The 27,846-nt window shown below is 31.5% G+C and overlaps 1 protein-coding gene across 1 annotated transcript; it reads left to right on the forward strand.

Moving 5' to 3' along the window:
* LOC129222014 (DDRGK domain-containing protein 1-like) lies at positions 1–27,846 on the forward strand. Its single transcript, XM_054856434.1, has 9 exons — positions 1–36; positions 8,098–8,275; positions 9,540–9,653; positions 15,955–16,061; positions 18,705–18,806; positions 21,513–21,635; positions 23,379–23,414; positions 23,604–23,660; positions 27,415–27,846. The coding sequence occupies exons 2-9, from the start codon at positions 8,164–8,166 to the stop codon at positions 27,625–27,627; spliced, it is 864 nt and encodes a 287-aa protein (XP_054712409.1). The 5' UTR covers positions 1–36; positions 8,098–8,163; the 3' UTR covers positions 27,628–27,846.

Below are 27,846 nucleotides of genomic sequence, written 5' to 3' on the forward strand. Positions count from 1 at the left end.
TGGCAACAGCTTGTTGCCCACACAACATCAACAATACAGAAAATTGAAAATCGGTCAATGCAGGAACGATCCTGACAGATAAACGGGAGGCAACCCTATATTTTGGCGCTAAATGATATCATTCTCAGACTTGGCGACAAGGATTCTTCCTGTACCTCGTGGTGCGTGGTTTAAAAAATGGCTTGAAGAATGTAGTAATGAGTAATGTGTTAATGTATTTATTATGATGAGATTTTTGCAATTAAATATGCATGAAAGTAAGTGAAACATTTTCTTGGATGTGACTATATTAAGTTGTATCTTTTTGTTTTTTTTATTTTGAAAAAGAGCGTGTTCCTTTATTTACGCTTACTGTCTGATCACGGATTGTATGGAATGACAAACACCGTTTTACAGCCGGAAATGGATAAATTTATTATTTTTTACCGATGTCAGCTTTTTCAGAAGCAGAGTCTCATTCAAATGAGCGGAATACGCGCATCAAATTTTTACTTTTCCCCCTTATTCACATAGATTCGTTGATCTGGACGTTTGAAAATTCCATGCAATCTGTAATTGGACAGTACAACGGTCATGAAATTAAAAGCATGTATTAAGATTTATTATGGCTAGGCCTTAGGTTTTTTTTCTAGATTATCGTTCTGTGCACCTGTACTTTCTATCCGAACAAAATTTATATTATGCCATAATTAGACGTCTTTCAGATAACTAATATAATATGGGAAATTGTTGTTAGACGTTAGCTTGCATAGGTGTGCATTAAATAAACGTTTCTCGTGTGCTTGAGATTTTTGCTTCCCCCCCCCCCCCCTTGAATAATCGAAACTATTAGGCTTCTTTTAATTTCCCGCCTAAATTAACGTATATTTCTTTAAGACGTCCTTGAGGATTCTTCCTGTAAGCGTGCATGTATTCACTTCATTAAACGTTTAAATCCTTTGTGAAACATTTAGATTTTTCCTTTTCCTTGCATAATTAAAAAAGCTACTGAGTTGCTTAATTATCATCATTAATTAACAATCATTTTTCTCAGATGTGTTGACTTTTGTCAGAATTGTTCCTGTCAGCCTTTAGCATGCATAGATCTGCGTCAACTAGAAATCTGTTATCGTGAGTAAATTGTTTAATTTCTTTCATTTAGTAAAACCATTTTGATGTATAATTAATTTAATTATTGCCAGAATTAAATTTATTCCTGTCATCTATTCTTAAGGACAGATTCCTCCTGTTAGCCATTAGCGTGTAAAGATGTGTTTTTAATGAACGCTATTGAAAATTGTACTGTAAAGCACTTTTGTTCCTTGAACAATTAGGAATATTTATCAGCAAATTTAATTTTCTACCAAAATTAACTTTCTTTCAGATATCAAGTCTTAAGTAAGGATTCTGTCTCCTGTGTAGTTGAGCATCAAATGACTTCATTCTGACATTTATTTTCTTTTCCTGTTGCATAGTTGAAACCATTTAGGGCCATTCCTCCATCACATGTGGGACAAAAATACGCTTAAATTTCATTAACATTTCGTCATATCTCTTAATATTTTAATGAAACTTGGGTAAGCAATTTTTATCTTTAAATTTGATACAAAGATACTTCTGAAACAATTTTGTTATTTAAATTAAAATTTACATGCGTCACGTGCGGGACATCTAAAGTCAACCTCTGGTAACTTGCTTGTGGATAAGCTAATATTTTTGCTCTTTTAATACAGCAATGACGAAACAAATTGCTGGTTTTGAAAGCTATGGTTCCAATGTAAAGGACACATATCTCATAAGTTAAGAAATAATTATTTAAACCATTGAAAAAAAAAATATGTCTATGCCTATTCCATTGAAAATGGTCATTTTGTCCCGCACGTGACGGTTTCTGTATTTTATAAAAAATAAATAATTTTTGAAAGTTTTGGCTAAAGAAGTCACACATGCGTTTGTGATGTCTTAAGCAACAAAATTTTGTTCATTATCCTTTTAAATTATTATTTTTTATGAAATATACGAAGCATCACGTGCGGGAAAAAATTACCATTTTCCGTGGAATAGCCCTTTAACTGTTCAATTTCCCGGCAAAATATTTCCTTCAAAAATTAACTCTGTAAAGGTTCTTCCTGTTAAGTCCCCTTCCCTTCAATAATCATATCTTTTCTTCTTGTTGAATATTCTCCCTATTAGCCTTCCTGGGTGTGCCAAAAATGAACATTTATTAATTTTCATATTCTTGGTGTCAAAAATCAGTATGCTTAATTTACTGTCAAAATTCATGCATTTTAGGTATTATTCTTATCCAGCATCATAGATGTGTAACAAATAGGTGTTTATCATGAGTAAAATACTTATTTCCTAATCCTACATAATTGAAACTATTTAGCTGTTTAATTCATTACTTAAAATCATATGCCAGATTTTTAATCTCTACTGAACTTTAACTTTGTCTAGCAACAAATGAAAGATTTTTGTAGTTTGCTAAGAGCTAAATTATTTAAGCATGAAACACTATTCTATTAAATTAGTAGGGCACCTGGTACATTTGTCAATAATAGAACCTGAAGTATAAGTTCACCTTTCAGTGAGCAGTCATTGTTAGAGCAATGATTGAAATCTTTGAGATTGTGGGTTTTTCACTGGTCAGTCATCAGTTCCAAGTTCATCTGACGCACAAAATTCCTGCGGACATGTGTATAAAAATGCTTTATTTCAGTGTGCCCAAAGTTTACTGTTCTATTTGTATTATGAATACATTTTTCGCTTATTGTATATTTTTCAGAAGGGTTCCTCCATGTTAGTTTACCAAGATGTCAATTGTTTGATCCTGAATAGCGAGGAGATGGATGATTTCATGGAAACTTAAAGCACGACACTAGTTGAATTTAGACTTTGCATGACAGTTACTTTATTAAAGTCTGCTGCAAAGTCTTAATTTTGCTGGTAATAATGCTTTAACTGGACCTTTCAATGAACAAGAACAACCATTAGAATCTTTGAAATGGTGGGTCTATGCTTTGCAGTCAGAAATCAGTATTAAGTTCATTTGATGCACAAACTTCCTGTGGGATAAGTATAAAAATAATTATTTCAATGTGCCCAAAGTTGAATGTTCAATTTGTATTGTGAATTATGAATACATTTTTTGCTTATTGTATATTTTTCAGAAAGGTTCCTCCATGTTAGTTTACCAAGATGGCAATTGTTTGATCCTGAATAGCGAGAAGATGCATGATTTCATGGAAACTTAAGCACGACACTAGTTGAATTTAGACTTTGCATGACAGTTACTTTATTAAAGTCTGCTGCAAAGTCTTAATTTTGCTGGTAATAATGCTTTAACTGGACCTTTCAATGAACAAGAACAACCATTAGAATCTTTGAAATGGTGGGTCTATGCTTTGCGGCCAGAAATCAGTATTAAGTTCATCTGATGCACAAACTTTCTGTGGGATAAGTATAAAAATAATTATTTCAATGTGCCCAAAGTTGAATGTTCAATTTGTATTGTGAATTATGAATACATTTTTTGCTTATTGTATATTTTTCAGAAGGATTCCTCCATGTTAGTTTACCAAGATGGCAATTGTTTGATCCTGAATAGCGAGAAGATGGATGATTTCATGAAAACTTAAGCACGACACTAGTTGAATTTAGACTTTGCATGACAGTTACTTTATATGATTCTTGTGTCTGATGTAATAAAAAGCATTTACAGAATTAATATAAAGGGGTGTTGTCACTTAATTTATGACTAAAACCCTCTTTATAAATGCTAACATTTTTTAGGCTAATTTTCCTCGAGATAAAAAGTTTGGTTTGAACATTTTTACTTGGTCACAGATATGTTTTATTTCTGGTACAATTATTTTGCTTAGAATTGTAACACAGCCGGCTTAAAAAAAATCTGTGTATTATTCTATTTTAAAACAAATTCTTGCTGTTATCATACCAAAAATGAATATGCTTCTCTAAGTTATTCCTGTAGTTAGCTCAGTACTCTAAAGTTTTTCCTGGTGCAAAAGTTTCATAAATGTCAAAAGGAAAACATTTACAAAACTTTGGCATGCTGGCATTAAAACTTGGCGATCACTATCTGTAATTTTATGGTGTAAGAAATTAGGGGTATGAGGAAAGTAAAATTAAGCAAAGTATTCTAGTGAGGGGAATCAAAAGAAATGAGCATTAAATCACAACATTGCATTTTAAGTAAAAGGTATCAGCAAAACTTAAGTGCATAATAGTAGTGGTATATATGCTTTATGTTATTGATATGTTTCAAAAAACCTGTCAAAGCAATGACATACATAGTTTTTTCAATTATGTATTTAAATATTAAATTTCAAAGCTATAGTTAAAAGAGAAAATGATTGTCTTTCTTTGGGTCAAATATATTTTTCTTGTACTTTAATTGTTTTCTACAAAAGCACTATATTAGTAGATAATGGTAAAAATAATATAGTTGTTTGGTAACAAGTTTAGCATGATAGTCATTAGATATGTGTTTTCCGTGGGGATTTTAAAAAGATCATCCTTTCAAATTAACAGAGGAGTAATTTTAAGCTATATTCATATTTCAATGTCAAGAACATTTGAGCAAGAGCATTAAAAATATTCGCACCATGTTGAATAAGTGCTGAAAAGCATGTGAAGACATTCCTCAATTTATCATACCATCCAATTTTTAAGAATGTTTTATTCTGGATTTGGTTATATGCTGTAATTGTGTTTTTCAGTGTTAGCATTTAAACAACACACATAACAATTATAAGTGGGTAATTTTGCTTCTAAATTAAAATAAAACCACAACATTATATTTTGCATATGCTTCACACTTAGCAGGTTTTAATTTATAATACAATCAATGTAATTGACGTTTGATTTTAACAAATTTACTGTAGTACATTTGTCCCTCGTATAACACGGTACTTGCACAACACGGTTTCGATATTACACAGTACGAAACTTCAATTTAATACTTCATGGTTTTGATATAACACGAAAGTTATCTTTAATAAAGAAGACATTTCTTTTTTGTTTAATACATTCTGTTAATGTTTGATAACTCTAATGAGGTTTTACTTTGTTTTTCATGAAACTTGGTTTCGATATAACACGATAGACTTGCTTTGATTTACATTATTTCTAAGTCTCGTATAACACGGTTTCGATACAACACGATACATATTGACATGATTTTTACTATGTAACATGATTAATTAGTGTAAAAAATATGTTAATAAGTTTAAAAAAGTCTCGTATAACACGATTTCGATACTACATGGAATGAATACGAGAGACGCCTGTATATTTACAAGAAAGTTATTCTGCTTTATATATTAAATAGTTTTATTAAGAATTGTTATTTAACTTTATGTTTCACATAGAGTTTTATTAAGAGTTTGTCAAATTTTAATCTATTCAGAATTCTATCATGTATCATATGAAACACATTACTTGGAAAATTCTTTTCATGAAACACATTACTTGGAAAATTCTTTTCTATTTTAAACAAGTGTTATCGTTTTTTTATCTCCTTAATCCGTTTGCTATATGAACATTTTTCTGTATTAAATGTTTTTTTTTTTAATTACTAAAAAATCATAGTTTTGATTTTTTTTTTTTTTAATGAAGGCTGTTTTGAGTGTACAAGCACCTGACAGGCTCGTCATTTCAAAAAAAGAAAAAAAAAAAAAACAAGGGAACGATGCGGAAAATACTCAGTTTCTATTGCAGGAGAAAATCAAGAGTAGGGAATTTTTAAACGGGGAAGGGGAGGGGGTTGCGCCCCTAGTCACGTTAATTTAATGTCTGTTAATCATGGAGTAGGAGAGGAGAGGAATTTTTTTAGTTTGTCAGTTTGAACATACATTTGCCCTTTGTATACTTATATGCACATATTATATAAATTGGGCTAAGTAAATAACTTAATGAAGTGGTAACTTGCTCCTTGCCTTTTCGCTGCAATCAATTAATAAATAATAGTTTAACGTAACAGATCGGTGGGTAGCCTTTAAGTCCAGGTAGGTTTGCGTTTTCTTTGAAGTGGAAGGGGGGGGGGAATTCTAACATATTCTCTATTAGGGGGCAGCACAATCGGAAATATTTTTATGCGGTCCTTCATTTCTAAATTTGACATGGAGGGAGGGGTGTGTGCACTCAATGGGAATTGACTTGGGGAAAACAACGAAAAACACGCCCGCTATCCACTTATAACTAATAAAAAGCATTATTTTTCCAAAGCAAGGGGGATTTTCGACCTTTCTCCCTTTCGTCCACATGGAGGGGGGGGGGCAAGTGGGGGCTCAAGCCCCACCTTGGAAATTAGAACTTCCTTGCTTTTAGTACTTTTTTTCTAGCAAGAAAGTAAAAACATTTCTCCAGCCATTAATGAATAAATTATTAAAATGTCAAATTTTAATAACTCTAATCTGTACTGAAATCGGTTTCTATGCGGAAAGTATCTTACTAAACCATGGAAAAAATATCTGATCCCCTCCCCCCTTAAAATTTTGCTTATGCGCGCCCATGCCCCGAACCCCCTAAATGACGACGGACTTACTTGTGGCTCATTAGCAATCTTCGTATTTTCATAAGCACTCAAGGATTAGTGAGAATTGCTTGAGACTCAATGAAAGTGCTCCCCCCCCCCTCCCAAAGCCCAATATCTAAAAGATTGTGCTTCTGTTTTTGGGCGTCCACTGATGTCCTGTGAATTTCTTCATTTGCAAGGAAGTACTACTTTTGCTATTTACCGACGTTCTTAATAAGTCATACATATCATTTTATTACCAATCTCTGAACTCTCAATATTTATTGCCACAGTATCCAACTAATTATTGCTGCTTTTTCCAAAGCTTATGCATAACGGCATGGGGTTGGAAAAGCGATATACAGTTCATTTTGACACAAAAGTTAATATTGTTTCTCTTGAAAGTTGCATATGCTGTATCTATGTTACAAAAAAAGAAAAGAGAGAAAATATTAAAATTTTTAATGAACCATTTCTAATGAAAAATGTTACAACTAATATTTTGCAGAAAAAGTTTGCAAAATTACTGCATCTAGGGATTTCTCCCTCCCCTTAAGAGCAAGGGTGCACCCCCTCCAAAATAAGACTCCAACAGGGAAAATACCACTCGAAATCCCCCCCCCATAACAATTTCGATGGTGCAGTGCGGCATGACCTCCCCACGGTAGGTACCCCTCTGCATCTATGTGTTTCGTAGTTGTCCCCTCCCCTCAATCGGGAGCAGCACCCAGGATACCCCCTAAAATTTCTATGGTACGGTTCATGCCACGATCCCCCTTGAGTGATATGTTATCAAAATTAAGGTAGTTAGGTAGTTAGTACAACGAGGGGGCCTCCGTAGCTCTGTAGTAGAAGCTTCGTCTTCCAAGCTGAAGATCGTGGGTTCGATTCCCGCCTGTGCCTTGAGTGTTATTTCCTTCTCTAGTGTTGTAAATCTTTCCTGTGTGTGTCCGGAGGCAAGGCGCTTGGCACGCAGTCCTCTATCTATGTGAAGCTGTCTAGCTTCTAAATAATTAGATAAATAAAGTGCAACGAGTGGGACTTCAGAGCAGACAGCATGATTGAAATTTTTAGGGAGAGGAGGGTTTGCTAAAAGTTGTCTTTGTCGTTTTTAGGGTATCTCATTTTGGGGATGCATTTGATGGGAGGGGACATCATTGTTCTTGAGGGGGAAGAGGAGCATCTCTGATTTAGGAAAGATTTTTTTGGTGCAAATGGAATTTCATAAAAAATGCGGAAAAACTGTAACGTCATTTAGTTTGTTTTATTATAATTCAAAATATATAACTCTAGAATACAGAACGAACCAGTTTATTTTCTTAAACTAATTTGCATTTAATGATGTTTACCATTCTTGAAAATACCAAATACATGAAAAAAAGTACACTTAAAATCGGAAAGAACATACTCCTTCAAGAAGTGTTTCCAAAAAGGAAAAATAAACTGCAACTGTATTGCTTATGGTATCGCACTTTTTTTTTGGCATCATGTTCGTCATGTTGATAAGAACTCGCCTTGAAATAGATGAAGTCGCCAATATGGTAACCATGGACCCAGGATCGTTCCTGCATTGACCGACGTGTCAGAAAATTTAGTCCATCTTTTAATAAATCTGTCATTGAGAATCTTTTGCAAATGATTTTGAGATTATGATTCAATTAATTACTCTCATTTGCTTGGCTGTTGTTGTGCTGCTTATTGCTGTTTATATTATAAATTTTCTGTCCCGGAAAAAAAGTCCCAAACACGGTGAAAATGAAGGTCTCGTATCGTTTTTTGGAATTTTATTGATCGAATTATCCTCTTTTTAGCTGTTAATGAATGGCCAACTGTAAAAATGCATCTATAATTCAGTTAAACTCATATGTAGCCATTCAATTACTTATTAACTTTCATGACATATTAATCTTATGTTCCTCTCTAATAAAATTCTCAATGTACAATGTAGATTTTCGTTTAGTGTTTAACTACTTATTGAGTTCATTCAATAATTTGAAATACTTTTTAAAGCTGGGCTGTAGGTTAGATTTTTAATTAGATTGCTTGATAGAATTTTATTTAAAATTAAGTGGACTGTGTTTAAAAGTGCCAGATTTAAATATCGTTTGACCCAAGGCCAAACTCGTTTTCAAAGCCCTCTTGTTGTCAAAACTTACCATTTTTTGCCATTGGGTGAAACAATTTTTGTCATTTGGGGGTCCTAGGCTACAGCTTAGACTAAGTTTGGAAACACTTCACCGGTCGCACCACACGGTTAGTCAGGTTGCAGTAATGACATCACTGGAATTTTTCTGGTTGCCCGGTGGAACAGCTGTGTTTCCGAACGCTTGTGGTTACATCGTGGTAGTTTTAGTTCAGCAGCAGACGACACTCTCATAGACATCACAGAGCGTGTGAAATTTGATTCATAAGCGGATTGGCCAAACCATACCACATGATCTCGTAAACCACGTCAAGACCGCGGTAGAAGCGGTTGCAACCGCATCGACCGCTGTAGAGCAACCGCATGCGTTTCCGAAAACTGGTCGGTGGCACCAAAAATTAGCTGATTGTATTACCGAACGCTTGCAGTGGCACCGGTGCGACCGCGGCGAGTTTCCGAACTTTCCCTTAATTGGTCTATTCAGTAATCATTCCCTGGTGCTTCCCCATGCTTCTCCACAAAATATCAAGTGTTATCTTTTAAAAGGGTGTGCCTATAAAATTTTGATATTCCTACCGTATAGATTTGTGGCAGCATTTTTTGGCGTGGTAATTAGTTTTCATTTATTGTCACCTCGTTTGGTCCAAGTTACATGCAAACTACTTATTTGAGATGCCATACATTATTTTGTCTTTTTTAAGTACTTCTAAACAAAAAAAAAGTTTTGAAACAGGACTAGCAATTAGTTTCTTCAATGAGCTAGTATGTATTTTATTTAATCATAAATTCTGCACTTTTTTACCCAGTTGATTTTAGCTTTTTGACTTAGCTTGATCATTTTCATATGTATAAATAAGTTTAATTTTTTAACTTATTTTTTAGCTCAAAGACCTAGAGGGATTCCTGTCTTACGTGGTGATGGAGTTGAAGCTCCAAGAAGAGGTGGTCGAAACGTAAGAGCCAGAATGAGAGCTGCTGCCACCAGACAAGAGGATGGTATGTTTCAGCTGTTAGATTTTCCTTTCATATATTTTGAATTATATTTATTTTTCATGTATTGATATTATATTTATCATTGTAAGAAGCTGGCTGACCTAATGTGAAGCATTACACTTGAAATTTCGCCCTGCCACCCAAAGCAGAACACTACTACATTTGCAACATACATCGCAGAACAAATGCCTGAGCTGCAGAACAGTTGGGTCAAATGTGAAAGAAAAACTCTGCAGAAATGGCAGATTTTTTGCAAAAATCTTCCAACTCAAGATTGAATTTGCACAAATTCTGCAGATTTCTTTGAATTAGAAGAAAATCTAAAATTCTCGGAAGTTACAATAATTTGGCGGAAAGCTTACGAAAAATGTTGAATTCGATGAGTCATTTGCAGGAATTTTAGATTTATTTTGAACTTAAACAAGTCTGCAGAATTTGTGCAAAATTCTATCTTGAGTTGGAAGGTATTTGTAGAAAATCAGTAGTTTCTGCAGATTTTCTGCAGACATTTTATAATCTAAATCTGAAAAAGATTCTGATTTTTCTAGCATTTTTGTTTCCCCTTCTCCTTATTTTTCTAATCTACACCGCAATTTCTTCCATAAACATATTAGACGGAGAGCCCAGGGCCGCCAGACCTGACCAGACCTAAGTTATTTTCTAAGTAACAAAATGTGTCAGATAGAATAGAGTTAGCATGTACTTTCAACATAGGCGTGTTTATTAACTTGGTCCGCGGGCTAATTTGCAGGTACTGGGTAATGAATGTACTCAAAAACAGTGCTAAACTAATTTATTTTCTAAGTCTCAATTTTTATATTATGATACTTAGGGAACTATTCCAAAACATTTTTTAAGCAGCCAGACCAATCGTGTGGGTTAAACATCCCGCCAGACACAGTTAAAAAAACCTACCAAACAGCCAGACACGTCCCGTAGGCAATAATGACTGCCAGTGGCGCAACCTTACTTATTTTCTAAGTCCCAATTTGTATATTATGATACTCAGGGAACTATTCCAAAACATTTTGTAAGCAGCCAGACCAATTGTATGGGCCAAACATCCCGCCAGACAGTTAAAATGTCGCTGTGAGTACGAGCGCGTGAAAAATCAGCACTCCGAAAATAAGTAAAGTTATCAATGTTTTTGCATACATTCAGTACACCGTACCTGAAATTTGGTCCATGATCTAAGTTAACAGGCATAACTGGGGGACCTGATAAAAAAAGGTGAAATGTGGAGAAAACGTAGATTCGGGGGACGTAAAATCGGGGTTTTACTGAAATCCTACTTCATGTTATTTTACTAGGTTTTCTGCTTTAACAATATTGCTTTTTGAAAGCAGACAATATTTTTCAGTGCTTCAGCGCAAGAATAATAGCGTCGCGCTCGTACTCAGAGCGACGTTTTAACTGTGTCTGGCGGGATGTTTGGCCCATGCGCCGCTGGCAGCCATTAGTGCCCACGGGACGTGTCTGGCTGTTTGGTAGGTTTTTTAACTGTGTCTGGCGGGATGTTTGGCCCATGCTAGTGGTCTAGCTGCTTAAAAAATGTTTTGGAATAGTTCCCTGAGTATCATAATATAAAAATTGAGACTTAGAAAATAAGTAGGTTGCACCACTGGCAGCCATTAGTGCCCGCGAGACGTGTCTGAATGTTTGGTAGGTTGTTATAACTGTGTCTGTTGGGATGTTTGGCCCATACGATTGGTCTGGCTGCTTGCAAAATGTTTTGGAATAGTTCCCTGAGGATCATAATATAAAAATTAAGACTTAGAAAATAAGTAAGGTTGCACCGCTGGCAGCCTAGGTTCGAATTTTTATAAAATTTTGTATCTTAACAACTTTTTATGCATTTTAGAAAGCATATAAAATATTTTTTGAGAACTTCAATCAGTTTAGGGTCCACAGAAATGCATAGCAACAATAAAGTTTTAAGAACTGAAAAAAAAAAAATTAATTTGAATTTTGACATTATGAATTCAAAGCTCGCAAAAGGAGCGGCATTGGGAGGGTCCGGTCGACAGTGGTGCTGCAGAGGAAGGCAGGGGGAAAACAAGCTTAAAAGAAGCCAAAAACAGTCAAATGAGAACACTAAGCAATGTGATTGCTCAATAACTCCTGTGTGAAACGATTTTGATTTAGGGCTCCTGTTTTGTCGAAAAGGTCACGTTGGTTGCTTGTGTATACAGTGCTTGAAATACTTGAAGAACAATTTTGGTCAAATGATTTTTCATTGCAGAGAACATCCTCAAGTAGTCTGCTTTTGGGCCCAGCTGTAAAAATATCAAGTTGGTCATTTCATGTCAAATGCCTAATGCCATGTGCCGTCATGTCTCAGATTTTGTCCATTATTTTTTTACAAATAGATATCTATAAGAAAAGCCCAATTTTTTTTTTTTTTTTTTTTTTTTTTAGATTTTCTGAATATAAATTACGCTTTGGAGAATTTTTCCAAAAATTCGATTTTGACCATTTTTTACCGATTTGGCATGAATTCAGAAAATCTACATAATCTTCTACATAGCAAGAAAATGATTTAAATATGCTGCAAAAAAAATTTTGATGCAGATTAGTAGGTACTCCGGAGATATAACTTATTTAATCTCCCAATTGAAAAAACATAAAAACTGACTTTAGATAAAGAGTGGCAACACCCAACTGTTCATAGAATACTTTCTGTCATTCCCACTGAAAGAGAAAAATATAAGCTTGAAATTGATACCAAATTCAGCTTAGTTGGTTAAAAAAATAGCCAAAATGTTACTTGCTTCTTCATTTTTGCTGATAGTAGTGAAAATGGATGCCTTTCTTGTGAAATGGTATTTAGTTGAAAAGTATTTAGGAAAGTATGGTTTAACCACAAAACAAAAAGAAAATTCTTGAGAAATAATGTAAAAGATGATTATTTGGGGAACAATTGGATTGCAAAACACATGTTTCGAGATTCAAATTCTTTTCCAAAATCTTTACTTAAAATTAGTAAATTGCAATGCACATTATCCTCTGTTTTTTGCTGAGGTTTATGTTGTAAAGATCAGAAATTTGATATTGACTTTTGAAATTTTTATGTGCACTAACCTTGTGATATTCTCATTCAAAGCTTTTTAAAAATATACATCAGATTGATAGTAAATTTAACTAAATCAGAGCTGCAGACTGCACCAAAGAGTCAAAATAGAAATTGATTTCGTTATTTCGAGAAAACAGTGATTACAAAGACCAGATTATAAGAGGCGATAATACTTGATAAATATTCTTTTATCATTAGGTATTAAATCTGTGCGCTATCTTTAGCTTTAGTAAATACGAGGGTTTGTCGATATATATCATTCGATATATATCACAATATATATATATATCCGATATTTATTTTGAAAATATCATGATATTTTGATATTTTCGATATTTATTTTTTCAACCACATTATTTTCAATGTAAAAATTATATTAATAATAGAAAAATTGTTCAATTATTATAAATAGTAACCAAAAAGTTATATACTATATTTTTATGATGTATTAATACATCATTACTGTAACAAAGTAACATAATATTCCTTTTTTATTTTATATTCATAAAATTAATCCATATTAAATGTGCCTAGTTAAATATTAATTGTTGGTCAGAAAAAAAGAAAATACCTTATGACTCTTCACCAACTAATGCATATTTTTTTCTTCTGAATCATATAACTATGTAAAAGTAGCTAACAGAAGAAAAATGAGTAAAAGAGAATGCTATATTAACTTCATTAAATGTAAAATGAAATATTAGATATGAATAATGATAAAAACCTTTAGTCTACATATTGTAATAATAATAATAATATAATTTAAAAAAAATAAGAGTGATTTGACGATGCATTTACTATTTTGCAGACTTTAGTTTGTGTTGATTGAAAATATCGGATAGATATCAAAATATCAGGTATTTTCGAAAATATCATAATATTTTCGAACCCTGGTAAATACAGTGAAATTCTGTTACAACGAACTTCAAGGAACCAAAAGCATTTTTTATTGTAACAGAAATTTCATCGTAAGGAAGTTCAAATAAGGTAATTAAAGTTGAATCGGGAATGAACATTTATTTTATTGTAACGGATATTTCATTGTATTGGTATTTGTTGCAAAGGTGTTTCACTGTACTTACACATTTTTCATTAGGTAAAGGCATAGTATATAGTTAGAGTAGTACACTTTTCTTTGTGTTAAACATTGAGGGAACTGTTTGAAGAAAATCTACATAAAGAATTTCTCTTTAAAAATGCATTCTTAACCCCATGACAATACAAAAAAATGTTGATTATAAGTTTGAGATGTCTGTGTATTTGTCTGTGGCACTCTAGCGCCTTCTCAGCTAGGTTGCGTCTTCGAATGACATTAATTAATGAAGATATTAATTAAAAACCTCTTATAAGATTTTTTGTGTTTTTTGCAGTAAAGACATATCTAAAAATTTAATCATTTATTGTCAAAATAAAGATTTTTTTCTGAGCCTGATTTTTACAGACACATACTTGGTTATAAGTTTCAGATGTAGTGTTTGGAACTTCCATGTTATATAGAATTCGAATGATAATGTTTCTTTGAAGCAGATTTTATATATGGCTAAGCCTTTATGCACATGATTGGTGACCAAATTCATTGTTGGCTGACAAAGAAAGAAAGAAATTATTTCAAATTTTTTTCAGTTGCCAGTTTCTATTTGTTACCAAATAAAATACAGTAAAGTACCATTTATATGTTTCTCTTTTATATGTTTTTGTCAATTAGACATTTTTTACATTGGTCCCCGCAGAGTCTAATACACATTAACCTATACCTATTATATATTTTTTCATTTGTACGCTTTTTTCATGCAGTCCCTTCAAAAACGTATAAACCAGGCTTCACTGTACTCTGTTGTAATTTATTTTTAATAGTATAAGACTTTTAAAAGGATTTTCAATTTTCCCTCTTGATTCTATAATACATTTGCGACTCAAATGAGGTTACTTTTTAATTTTTAATTTTAGTTACTTATTGAAAGGGAACTAATTAAATGCTACTTTTTACACTAACATTTTCTTTTCCTGATAGATAAGCACTATTGATGTATTACTTTCATGCCTCAAGTGTTGTACACAAAATGCTTGATTTAAAAAACAGAGAGCATTCCTGTTCCATCACTTTACCTCCTGAGTGTAGCAGTAGAATAAGCTGTAAAAGGAAGGTTGAAATTTGTTTGTGACGTCTGTATAGAATCTAGCTCTAGCTGTGCATCTCTTTCTTTTTTGGTTGCATTCTGATGTTACAAAAAGACTCTTTACTTTTTTTGGAAAATCAAAGTTACTTTAAATGCAGACTGGAGACGTGTCATAATTTGATGATTTGGTGATTGTCAGTTGGCAATAATAATGAGATGCTAAAACTGTTGTCAGTTTGGCAGTCCTTACAATGTTTAACAATATTCTTACAGGAACAACATAAAAATTACTGATATTTGTAACATGAATACCATAGGCTCCCTAAACAGGGGTTTTTCAGCTATTAGAATTTCAGAAAAAATACCTACAATGAAACGTTGCAATTGCTGAAGCAAAACCTTTTCATACAGGAGTATGAAAAATTGTATGTGTCTAGTCGTTTTTGAAGCCTTTTGATTCCATTTTCCTTATTTTTAAAACTTTTTTATTTCCTGAAAATGTGGCAAAACGTCCCCAATTTTGTTTTGAAAAATGGAATAAATTCTGCCTTTTCAAAATAAAAGTTTCTGCAGAAAAACTGAATGATCCCCCCCCCCTCCTCCATTCACATGCAAAAGAATATAAGATTGTAATCTAATTACAATTTTTAACAAAGGAAGTTAAAACTCTAGTTTTAGAGAGATCTGTTATCTTTGCAATTAATCATTTGTATCTAATTTTTGAGACAAAATGCTATGTATTGCCATTTATATGTTGAAGTAACATGAAATATCCAATGTTATTTAGCACAAATAAACAGATTACTGAATACACATATTTCGGGGTTTACAGGAACCCCTTTTTCGATTCAAAGTTGTGAGATTTTGGATGTAAAGCAGACAGCTTAAATAGGAAAATAACAATTAACAAAAGCAAACAAGACAAAATGGAACTCAGAGCCAAAATTTATTGCATGATTCCCTTCAGGAAAAAAAACAATAAGCAATAAATTTCTCTAAAAAATCCTGTAAAATACATTTTTCTGTCAAAATGAAACCTCTAATTAAAAAATTAGCAATGAATTTCATGTTAGAAAATATTTTGCACTGAATAATGGTAATTTTTCTCCATCAGATGAAGAAGATCTCTTGGCTGAAGATATTGCCTTCCCTGAAGGAAAAGTTGGTGCCAAAAAAAGGAAGAAACTTGAACAAAAAGCAGAAAAACGTAAAGAAAGAGAGGTACTAAATTGATATTTGTCTAATAGACTGTACAAAGTTTAAAAATTTATTGCTGTAAAAAATGTCCACCATATTGAGTAATTTCAATCTATTAGATGTTTCGGATATATTTTGCGAAAAATATCTACTAAAATGTTGCTGGTAAAACTGATCTGTTAGGTTTTATGTCCAGAAAATCTATATTATGTTCAAACATTTTGAAATAAAACTTAAACTCTTTTGAATAGAAATTGCTGTGTTGCTGACAACTTTAACAATTTTACACATTGAAATTTTATTGTTCCTCCCCATTTCACATGGTAACTGTTTTCGTTTTGAACTGGAAAACAACTATTGCTAATGGGTACTATTCCTGACATAAAAGTATTTCCCCCTTTAATTTGTTTTGTATCTTTTTTTCTACCACACAATATTTTTGTTTTGAAAAACAAAAATAATAATCACAAAATATAGAATTACAAACATTGCAACAAGCAAAAAATTATAGCTAAAATATTATTACAAAACAAATACAATAAAACAAACAGAGTGATAAATTTTTGGAGGTTCAGCTCACTTTAAAAAAATCCTTAATTGAATGGTTGCAAAACACAGAATTTCAAAGTTTGGCTCAAATGACTTGTCTGATAGTTTCAGTTTTGCATTAGGTTCAGCATTTAATTGCCTTCTGCAGTTATCTCTACATGCTGAAATTCATTTTTTCCACGGAAACTTTGTCCAAAAGGGGTATAAAATTTAAAATGTCTTTTTTTTATCACAAGAGTACATTTATTTGTAATGCTAAATCAGGCAATCAAAAAGATGATCTGGAAAATATCTTTTAGAAAAAATGTCTCAGATTAACAAAATGATCGTTCCAATAAAATCTAGTTGTTTGATAAGGATACAATGTGTACATTAATTGTTTTAGTGCTGAAGAATTTTCTTTTTCTTATGCTAAAATGCAGAATAAAATGCATGGTTTTTTTTTTTTTTTTTGAAAAAATAATGAAAAGTCTGCAATTAACTCTAATTTTTACATAAATTGTAAATTTTACCAACACAAATACTTTATGCTCACTTATTACAAAAGTTTTTCTGCTCAAATTTCGTGAGTTTTTTTTTTTTTTTACATGAAGTGCAAATTTTCATATTTTAATTTTTTTATGACATGGCGTACCTCGCTGTAGCAACTGACAGCAGCGCCATTGCACTTTTTGTGTCATTGCACTTTTTGTGTCACTTGCATTTCAGGCAAAGCACAAGAGAAGCGCTATAGCTCTTCATCGCACTCAAATCGTGAAGAAACTAAACATAGAAAATTAAATAAAAATAGTTCAAACGCTTCATAAGCTCCATTTAATGTCCTCCATTAATGTTTCCATTAAGTTCGATCAAATCCTAAAATCAAATGGAGAAAACTGAAGCATTCGCATGCCTTCATCTAATACATTTCGTTCAAAAAATGAGCTTTTTCTGCATGGGCTCAATTCTATTATTCGCGACGAAAAACCCGTTCCTTGAAATGACAGATTTAATTCTTTAAATTTACAAAATAGAATGTCAGCAAGTGTTCTAACAATTGTATCCAAAAAGTATCCAATGTGCAAGAGACGAATGAATAAATGTGGGAAAATTTTATGTAATTTTTGCAAAATTTCGCTTTTTAATTTTATAGCTCATGTTTTATGAAAACAACAGAGTTGAAAATCGCTCATTTTAAAGAGAATTACATTCACTTTAGTTTGTAACTTAAATAGTGTTAGAGAAAAAAAAATCACAAAATTTTAAAACCTAAAAATTCAAAATCTTTGTGATGTTTTTTAATTTTTTTTTAAAATACAGTTTGATTTTTAATTCCCTGTATTCATTAAAGTACAATAAAAATAATGTGTTTTTAAAATAATCTATCATACAACTCTATAGCTTCTATAGAACTTCAGTATAACATTTCGAACCGCTGCTGTCTAGTAGAAAAAAATGGACTTTTTAAAGCATTTCAATATTACTTATCAACTATGAATGGTAGATTTAAAAAAAAAAAAAAAAAACATATAAATAAAATAAAATATCAAAGGGAATTGGCGTGAAGTGGCCCTAAATAGTTTTAAAATGTGCCGTAAAAAGGCCATATAAAGGCCCTATTTTTTAACTGCTGGAAGAGTGAGAACCCTGTTATAAACTCACACCATTCACACTGTATATCATAAACATTGTATGTAATGTCATTTTCAAGAGTTATTTTTAAGTCCTATTTTCATCATGTTGTGAAATGTTTCTCATTTCACAACATTGATGTGAATTCATGAATGAATGATGTGAATCATTTCCTGATTTCCATATTAATAACAATATACCCATGTCTAGTTTTGTTGTTCCCATTCAAAAACGGAGAGGAAGCAAAATATTATAGTTTTAAGCATAAATGTAAACTTTGTTGAACTTTGCTAGGTTTATGATATTGAATTTTTTAGAGGCTGTAAGGTTTTGGACATGACCTTACAATGTATATTTAATGTTTATTATCAATGCATATGTATATTTAATCACCCCTGATGTTTTAATGTATCTTTTCTTTTTTATATATGTGTTGGGCAGATAATACTTATTGCTGTTTTATTATTTCTACATGATTTATTTTTAAAAATATGCTTGAAATTTTAGAGAGAACTTGAAGAACGGGAAGAGAGAAAGCAAAGGCAAGCCCAGTTGGAAGAACTGAGGAAAAAAGAAGAATTAAAGGAAAAGGAAGAAGAAAAAAGGAAGGTAAAATGTTAATTTTTCGTTTTCTCCTTTCTACAAACTTTTATAACTGAACTCAAACAAGAATATTTTAACATAAATAATTTTTTATTTCAGTTAAAAATGTTTTCTTGTTGCAAAAACTCATCTCTCACTCTCTCCTTCTCTTCATTTCTCTGTTCTTTTCTTTCTTTTATTTTTTAAATTCAATTGCTATATGCGTTTTCTTCCCCCATTTTTCTTGTTGAATTGCATATGAATGCTTGAATTTAATACAAAAGGTACTTATATTCATTCTCATAATTCATTCCTTTTTGATCAGGTATTTTTATTTGAAATTGTAAAAATCATGCATTAATTCATCACACTATTTTTAAAATGCTTTGTTCTAAAAATAGCACAAAAGCCAATACATATAGTTTGAAAAGAGCCGAAATGAAAGCTTATTAACCAACTTAAGGCTGCAAATGTGCAATTTTCGTACTTGTGTCAGAGAATGGTTCGTTTTTGCAAAGGGTTTGTTTTAGAGTTTGCAATTTGTTTTTCTATTTCTTTGCAATCACCAATGGTAATTTATTATGGGGATGGGGTCTGTTCCATATTTTCACCTCAGAAAAAATCCTGGAAAATCAACGGAAAGGGGGCATTTAATCAATCAGAAGCACTTGTTTGGTAGTTTATAGCAAAATTGTATTTTACTCACTTTTGAGTGCCTTTATTATAACAGGAAAAAGTTTTTCCCAGAACTATTTTTTTAATTATCATTTGAAAGTGATTTGACAATAATACTTAGAGAAAATAAGGATGAAATGTAACTCATTTCATTTGTTTCAAAACTTTGTTTTTTACTACGTGGTGAGTTGATTTTTTCAAATGTACAGATGTTACATATATTATATTATTCATATAAACTATAAGGTTTTCTATTTGAAATTTAAAGGCCCTTTTTTTTTCCACCAAAAGACACGAATTTGTTTCATTAATGAGTTCTCGGGTCTTAGGTTACTGATGGTCGAGCGTGAACACTGTTATTAACATTTTTATAGTTTATTCAGTTTGTATATCAGTTACCATCTAAGACCAAAAATGGAAATTTTAGATTTTCACCAGTGATTTATCAGTTAATGTCGACACTTACCTGGTTTCAGACCGGTAAATATCGACATACTTACATGTTTATGCTTATTTTATCATCTTATCTTAATCTTTTTCCTCTGGAAAATTGGCAAGCTTTTGTTTCTGTTTGCATTTAAGAATAGGAGAGTCTATGAATTTCAGAGTGCAAACAACTCTTTCACTCTTAGAGTAGGTAATTGTTCTGCTCACTATTTTCAGCTTTTTAGCCAATATTTCTTGTGAATATTTAACTTATGATGTTATGAAATAAACATTTGTCCTTCACTTTGATAATAAAATAAATATTTTTTTTTATTCTGTGTGAGTTCATGCCCCTTTTATTTGCTTATTTTATTAATTTTTTGTTTATTTATATATTTTGACTTTTTTAAGTAATAAGGCACAAACTAAAGTAATAGTGTAGAAATTTATTTTTCATAACATTCATTTAAGTAGTGCATATGAGTAATAACATTTTAAAGATTTTATTGACAGCCTTGAAATTGTCCCTTGTTCCAATAATTAGAGATTCAACGATAGTTGCTGTGAAATTTTAGTATAGTAACCCCTTGTTATATTGCGCTCTTCTGGGAATAAAGAAAAAGCGCGATGTAACCGAGGTCATTAAAAATAGTTATCCATCCAACACATAGAAGTAAATTAGCATTCACTCTTTTTGACATGATTTTCAAATAGTTTCGATATAGTCTACTATCACAAGTATTAAAATTTGTACAAAATTTAAATTTAAGTAAATTTTCAGTGTCAATATGAAATGGCAAATTAAGATGATCTTCATTAGCGTTCACTAGCATGATAAAAGTGGGCATTCCAGTACCCTCTTATTCCCAGTAGACTTTCTAATCCCTTCGGTTCGCAGTAGAAAGGATGTGAAAAGTAAAATTTACCAGATTATTTAGAAAAAAACTATTTTGCCCGTCCAGAGCAATCTTCCTTTCTTTGATGCAAATCCTGATTTGTGCAACCAAGTACAAATCTCTTCTGTGCTAACAGGTAGTCAGAGAGGGCGTATGTTCTATTCTACTTGGTCCAATATGACACCTGCCTGCTGTCTCTCACTCATTGTAAAGGTCTTAGTATCGATACAAAAGAAAACGTCAAGTAGTTTCCAAACTATATCTTAAACTAAAGTGTATTGCATGCATGTACATTTGGATGGCAGGAGTTGCCGCTGCTTTTCCAGCGAATTCAGAAGAATAGGAGCATCTTTGTTTTGTTCATTGACAAAATAAAGAAGATAAATACCTTTTCTGAATAATGTCATATGTTTCTATGAATGGTTTCAAGCTTAAAGCAAGGTGTTTTTGGGGGGAGGGGGATACAGAAGAAATGAGCAATATTCCGAGGCGCAATATAATGAGCTGCTGCTGTATTTACATATGAATTCTTATTGATGTAATAAATTTTCATGATTAATTAATCTCTTGTTGATGTTTAAAATATATTTTAAACCTCATTTTATAGGAAAATGGACATTGAATAAATTAACTGAAAATTAAATGATTTAAATAACTTAAATACCATATTGAAGGTTTGTTTTTTTTTAATGTAAAAGTCAGGCTTTATTTTAGTATGAGTTACATTTTCTTTTAGGAAGAAGAAGAAAAAGCATTGAAAGAAGAGGAAGCTAGAAAAGAACATGAAGAATATTTGAAATTAAAGGAATCATTTGCCGTTGAAGAAGAGGGCTTTGATCAGGATGAAAATGTTGAAGAAGTAATTTTTAATTTTGTTTTAAACATTTTTGTACAGTGCTTGTGAAAGAGTTACATCATAAAAATTTCCCTTTTTTGCTGTAACGCTAAGTATTACTATACAGTATTGTTATGAAAAGGAATGTTAATGTGTTGTGTTTGAAAATTCCTGTGTAAGCTTTCAAAAACATCCAAACAGTTTGAAGTAAAGTCGACTTCTCTCAAACCAGTCAACCCGAAACCTGCTGTTGCTTAAAACTGCCTTATGAATTGAGATTTGAATGTAATTTACAATACATATTCAGTTAGAATTTAAGATAAATGTACATTTTGAAATTTGAATGTTCAAAAGAAGAAATTAATTATTATTAATTTGCTAAATTTATCTAGCGGTATCTAATTTTAATTACAAGTGTTGTGATTGTTTTTAGGCTATTGTTTGCTATACCTGTATAACAGGATTCACTTTTAAGCATACTTTTCATTAAGACTGATCCATCATTGAAATTTTATCTTATCATATATGTCTAAATTGTATAATTGTTGCACAGTGGTGCTAAAACGTATAAGCATCTGAGTTGTTATAGCTTGCTTTAGCATTGTTGGTTACCTAAGAGTTAAAAACACCAAATTTGCAAGAAAAAGGGAAGACAGTGAAAGCAATCAGCAAATCAAAATTTTTGCAATGTGCTTATCAAAGATGTTGAAAGATTAGTTTTTAAATTCAATCAAAGCAGCTTTGATGATTATCAAAACATGTTTTTTGAGTGAATATAAAAGGATGCATGCATTCTTTTCTTTTTGCAATTTTTCTGCATTCACTTATGAGGTTAATTTTGTCTGAATTTCTATCTTTGAGTGTTTTCAGCTCCTCACTGGTTCAATTCCAAGTATTTTCCATAGTTTATGATATTTTATCGGTGCAAAGTTATTTTCCTGCCAATGAAGGAGAAAATTTTCTGCAAATCCATTCAAGCCCTTGAATTTTTGGAAAATGAGTAGATACTGTGTAGAACTATATATGAAAATTAGTGACAATACAAAAAAAAAAGTCTCCCATCACCGTGTCCTCTGAGTTACTTGACAGGGTGGAGAAGCCTTGGCAGATCAATTTATGATTTCTGTAGCCCTGAAACAGGCTGCACAGTGGAATAAAGAATACCAATTATCATTGCAAATAAACGACAGATTTTGAAGAACAGAAACAAACCTGAAATTTAGAGGAACAAACTCCATCCTTTATTTTATTATCCCTCTCATATTAGTCCTATAATCATTTAAGGTTTTCTTCAGAAGAAGACTATATTTCTAAAAAATCTTGTACTCTCTATGTAACAGTCTGTTGCTTAAGTAAACAAAAGCTGGACATAACCTTGATAAAGGAACTTTTTTTTTTTGCATTAAAACATAATTCAAATTTGTGGCGGTTTGCTAGTTTTTTGTCCCCCCCCCTTTTTTTCTTTCTTTTCTTCCTCCCCCCCCCCCAAGAAAAAAATGAAGAAAATATTAATTTATAAGCAAGCCCTTTTTTAAAAATCAATTTAGTTAGTGAAAATCTCTAAATATTTGAAAAGTTTTTAGCACAGCAAGCGGTTTTTTCCTTTTCTTTGTACAAGTCTCAGAAATGGTGATTGTCATTTAAAAGTTAACGAAACTACTTGTTCCAGTACTTTCACTGCTGATTTATGATTTTAAGTTCTATATTATGTTTCTGTGTTAGTGATATCTATCTTGTATAATATCTTTTGCTTTATACTTTTTACAGGGCAATAAATTCCAAGAGTTTATTGACTACATAAAGGTAAGTTTATTTCTTGAAAGTTGCCTTTTGAATAAGTCTTAAACTGTTTTTTTTTTTAATTCTAACAATCACTATCATTCTTATACTTTGCTGAGTTATGTTTTTTGAGAATGAGTTTTTTAAATTTTTATGTTTTTTGTTTAAGAGAAACTTAAAGTTTCCTAATTTATTTTTGATCTGCATTTATAGGGTCAAAAAGTTGTTTTATTAGAAGACTTAGCATCTCGCTTTAAATTAAAGACACAGGTAAATTGGATTTTCTCACTCTCTGTATTTTTATCAAAGGGTCATTTTAAGCTATTGTGTATCATGTTTTCATCTGTTTATCAATTATTATAGAAAGACATGATGTTAGTAAGTAGTGATGTGGATCGGGTAAATACCCAGCGGGTGGGTAAATATTTTTTGGGTATTTACCCGGGTATTTACCCAATGCCTGGGTAAATACCCAAAAACTGGGTATTTAATAAAAAATGCAAAAAAGTGAATGAGAATTTTTTTTAAAAATCTAAATATGAAATAATTGGTAAAACTGAGAAATACATATGTATTACACAGTTTATAATATTTTTTATTGGAAGACTTGATGAAATCATGAAAGAAACATATCGTGAACCAAAGAACCTTTCTTTTCAATGTCATAATTGGAGAAGTATAAGCAATTCATTATGAACTTCAGGATTTCAAAATCACAATCTAGGTTAGTCATATCCAAAATGAAAAAAAAGGAAGCATGAGGGATGTTTGGAAGAATAAACTGAGAAGTTATTAAGAAACTATGGTGTTATTTATTTTATTGATATTTAAGTGATATCATGGAAAATATAGAAACAGTTTTCACACTAATAAACAAAAAAAAGAAAAAAAAAAGCAAAATTTTCTTTTCTATTGCCTTGCTCATTTGCATTTGCTCCCCTGTAGGGTGGGAAGGTTAATATTTTTTTGGGTATTTATCCGAAGGCAGGGTAAATCCCCTAGTAATTGCGCATTTTGCAAAAAAATTTTGGGTAGTATTAAAAGGTGACTATTATCTTTTTTAAACATAAACCCTAAAATAAAAGATTAAAAATTTTAAATGAATTTTAACTGTTTATGTATATTATGTGTGTGTGTGTATATATATATGTGTGTGTGATACAGAATACACCTGAACAATTGAACTAAGTTTGGAGGAAATTTCTGCATAAGATATAGGTAAATAAATTGTAATAATAAATTGAGCGACATTTCGTTACATTTTGATGTCATGCAGGGACATATTACTGGGTTATAAAAGACTAGGACCTTAAAAAATTGATGTTTGCTTTTTTTTTTGTAACCAGTTAAGCTTTTTTCTTTTTGTAGAATGGCTTTTTATATCTGAAATTTGGCTATCAACATTGATTAGGCATATCCAGCACATTTAATGTGAATATCATATCAGATTGCTAAGCTGTTTCACACAATAATTCTTTAAATATGTGATCAAAATACAATTTTTGGGCAAAAATTTATTGTTTTGTATATAGTTGGTTGTATATATACATAATGGAATACATACAGAAAAGTATTTTAGATGAATATAAATTTTTGAAATAAATACCCGGGTATTTACTCATTTTGGGTATTTACCCGGGTATATACCCTGGGTATTTACCCCTAAAAATAAATACCCGGGTATTTTACATCACTATTAGTAAGAGATAATTGTGATAGTTAGCCACTTAATGCATTTTTTATTTATTTATTTATTTTGTAATTAAGGATTTGTTGTTTATTATGATTTCAAACTTAAAACTCTGGAAAGTTGCCACTTTTGAACTTTTGAGGGCATTGCTAATGTTTCCCACAGGCATGCTTAAGAGGGTGCTGCACCCTGCCCTCTTTTTAACCTTTCCCAATCTGCCCTCATGACCTCTTTGAAGTTTAAGTAAAACTTGATCACAAATGCAAATTAAATATTCACACTAGCCTGACCTTGAAACGTGACTCTTTACCCATATCCATTAAAATAATTTGAGTATAAATCTGAATTTTCTCAGTTTTCAACGTATTTTTTTTTTACTTTAAAAAATTTTCATTCTTCTAAGACATAATTTCTGTTGCAAAATACTTGAGATGTGTATACCTATAGTATACAAAAAACTAAAAGAAATCAGTGTATCTACTACATTCTATTGAAAAATTACTCCATTTATTAAATTTAAGTGCCCTTTTATCTGAAAGCACCTTGCCTCCTTTTCGGTCTAAGATAAACCCTAATTCGTGTTCATAGCAGTAGGAGTAAAATTATTAATTCCAATTTTTCTAGAAATTTCAGCCACGTGTCCACAATAGTTATCCACTGTTATGCCCTGTCAATGAATCTAGTTTTACAACGCAACACAAAATAATAGTAAATATAACAATAATAAGATTTGTAATCTCACCATGTTTCACACATTCTTCCGTTGGAGTACAATAAGCAAATCTATTCATTTAAACTGTTCCTGCCAGTTACAAAAGTAATAAAAGTAGGATTTCATGGTGAGCTGCAATAAAACATGTGTGGATTTTGGAGGGGGCCCCAAAAATTTAAATGCGCAAAATGTATGCAAAAATGAACAAAATAGTAGAAAAGGCTAAAAAAAAGCGTTTTAGCTAATCCCTCAAGTGAAGTAATATTTTCTTCTCAATAGATGGTGCTTCACTGAAAATGGTCTGCGGGGAAATTTGGTTGGGGTAGGGGTCGACCATAAATGATGTCACTTGCAGAAATCAGTTTTCAATCTACACTTCTTTTGTGACAGAAAATTGTTATTCTCAAGCCACTGCTGCTATCAGACTTGATTTTTGAAAGTTGAAGTAAGCAGTAGAACACACAGTAGATATGGGTGATCGAGATAATGAATTCAATGACTCAAATTTTGTAGTTTTGTTATGCTTATGTAGAAAGATGTTCTTGTATCCCAGATAATTGGTTTAACATGCTTGAACATCTGAAATAAAACTAACATTGTGGTAAGGGAGTAGCATGCAATTTCAAAGAGTTGAGAAATGGAGCTAGTCTTGCACTGTTGCAAGCACATGAAATTGTTAAATGACAGTCTTGAGTATAACACACAAAATGTCCAGAACTTTTGTGTTCACACACATGGGACATGGAATATTTGATTCATCGATCATTCAGCAGAAAAAAAGATTTTGAAGAGATATATTTTTGGAACTCTGCTAATTTATTATTTTTTTAATAAAAAATAGTATTGATAAACTACGTTTTTTGTCAATAGGGTGCTTAAAAAATATTGTGTACATTTTTTGAAGAAACAGTTCTTGAAATGAATTTCTCATTATGTAAGATAGTTTTGAGTATGATTATGTAGTATGATTATGTGTTATCTCTGTATGATTATGTAGATTTGTCACTTCTCTCTTAAACTTCTGAAATTCTTCCACCAAAATTATTTACAAAATAAACAAGTTAAAAGCTGCTGCATTTAGCCTTGTGTTTCCTAGCAACTATTTTAAGTGTGAATGATTTTAAAGGGGTTAAAATCTTATTATGAAACTCTGTGACCCATTTCAACTCTACTGGCCACTTGCTAGTTTTCCATGTGAAACATGGTTGGACTGTTAGTCCTTTATTTTAAAACCAAATGTGGTTTTCTAGAAATTGTATAGCAAAATAGAAAAAATTAAAATTTTAATGACAAATATTGAACTTTTATCAAATTAGTCAATTTATTTATTTTTATTATTGTTATTGAAGAATCAGGCTACTGTAGATCAAAAAGAGTTGACTGTACTTATTACATTTCCTTTGATAATGTTAAAAATGTATTCAAAATTCAATTAATACTTATAAGGAAGTATTTTACAATTATATATAATTTTGAGCGAAATGTTTGACTTTATTTTTACCACTCAGAAGTCACAATGAATATTACCACCTGAAATTGGATTAATGTAAATTTTAGGAGTTATGAGTTATTTGCATTGATAATTCATTTTTCTTTCTTCCTTCCTTACAACAACATTTTAGGAAGCCATTGACAGGGTTCAAGAACTTCTCGCACAAGAATGGTTGGTTGGTGTTATTGATGATCGGGGGAAATTTATTTATATTACTAAAGAGGAACTAGAGTCTGTTGCTCAATTTATTCGACAAAGAGGCAGGGTGTCTATAGCTGAATTAGTGGATCATAGCAATACTTTAATTAACCTTCAACCAGAAGAAATCCCTGTAACATCTTAAGACCAAAGTGTTCAAAATTCTGCTGTTAAATATTTTACTTGGTTGCTTTGAAATTGAAAGTTTTATGATGTATCTATATACTTCCTTGATGTATTTAACTTTGTTAATGTTTACTTTTAAATAATAAAAATTATAAAGCAAAAGTGTATTATGAAAATAAATTATCATCTGTATTGCTGCTTTTTTTACCTCTTGTTAATAACTTATGATATTAATTGT

The sequence above is a fragment of the Uloborus diversus genome, chromosome 1 (assembly GCF_026930045.1).
Source record: "Uloborus diversus isolate 005 chromosome 1, Udiv.v.3.1, whole genome shotgun sequence".
NCBI lineage: Eukaryota > Metazoa > Arthropoda > Arachnida > Araneae > Uloboridae > Uloborus > Uloborus diversus.

What these genes read in the sequence shown, in the direction of transcription:
- LOC129222014 (XM_054856434.1), top strand. Translation starts at nt 8,164, where the DNA reads ATGATTCAATTAATTACTCTCATTTGCTTGGCTGTTGTTGTGCTGCTT. An exon ending in AGGAAGAAGAAAAAAGGAAG is followed by an intron (nt 18,807 to 21,512) that starts GTAAAATGTTAA and finishes ATTTTCTTTTAG; the next exon opens with GAAGAAGAAGAAAAAGCATT. An exon ending in GCTTTAAATTAAAGACACAG is followed by an intron (nt 23,661 to 27,414) that starts GTAAATTGGATT and finishes ACAACATTTTAG; the next exon opens with GAAGCCATTGACAGGGTTCA.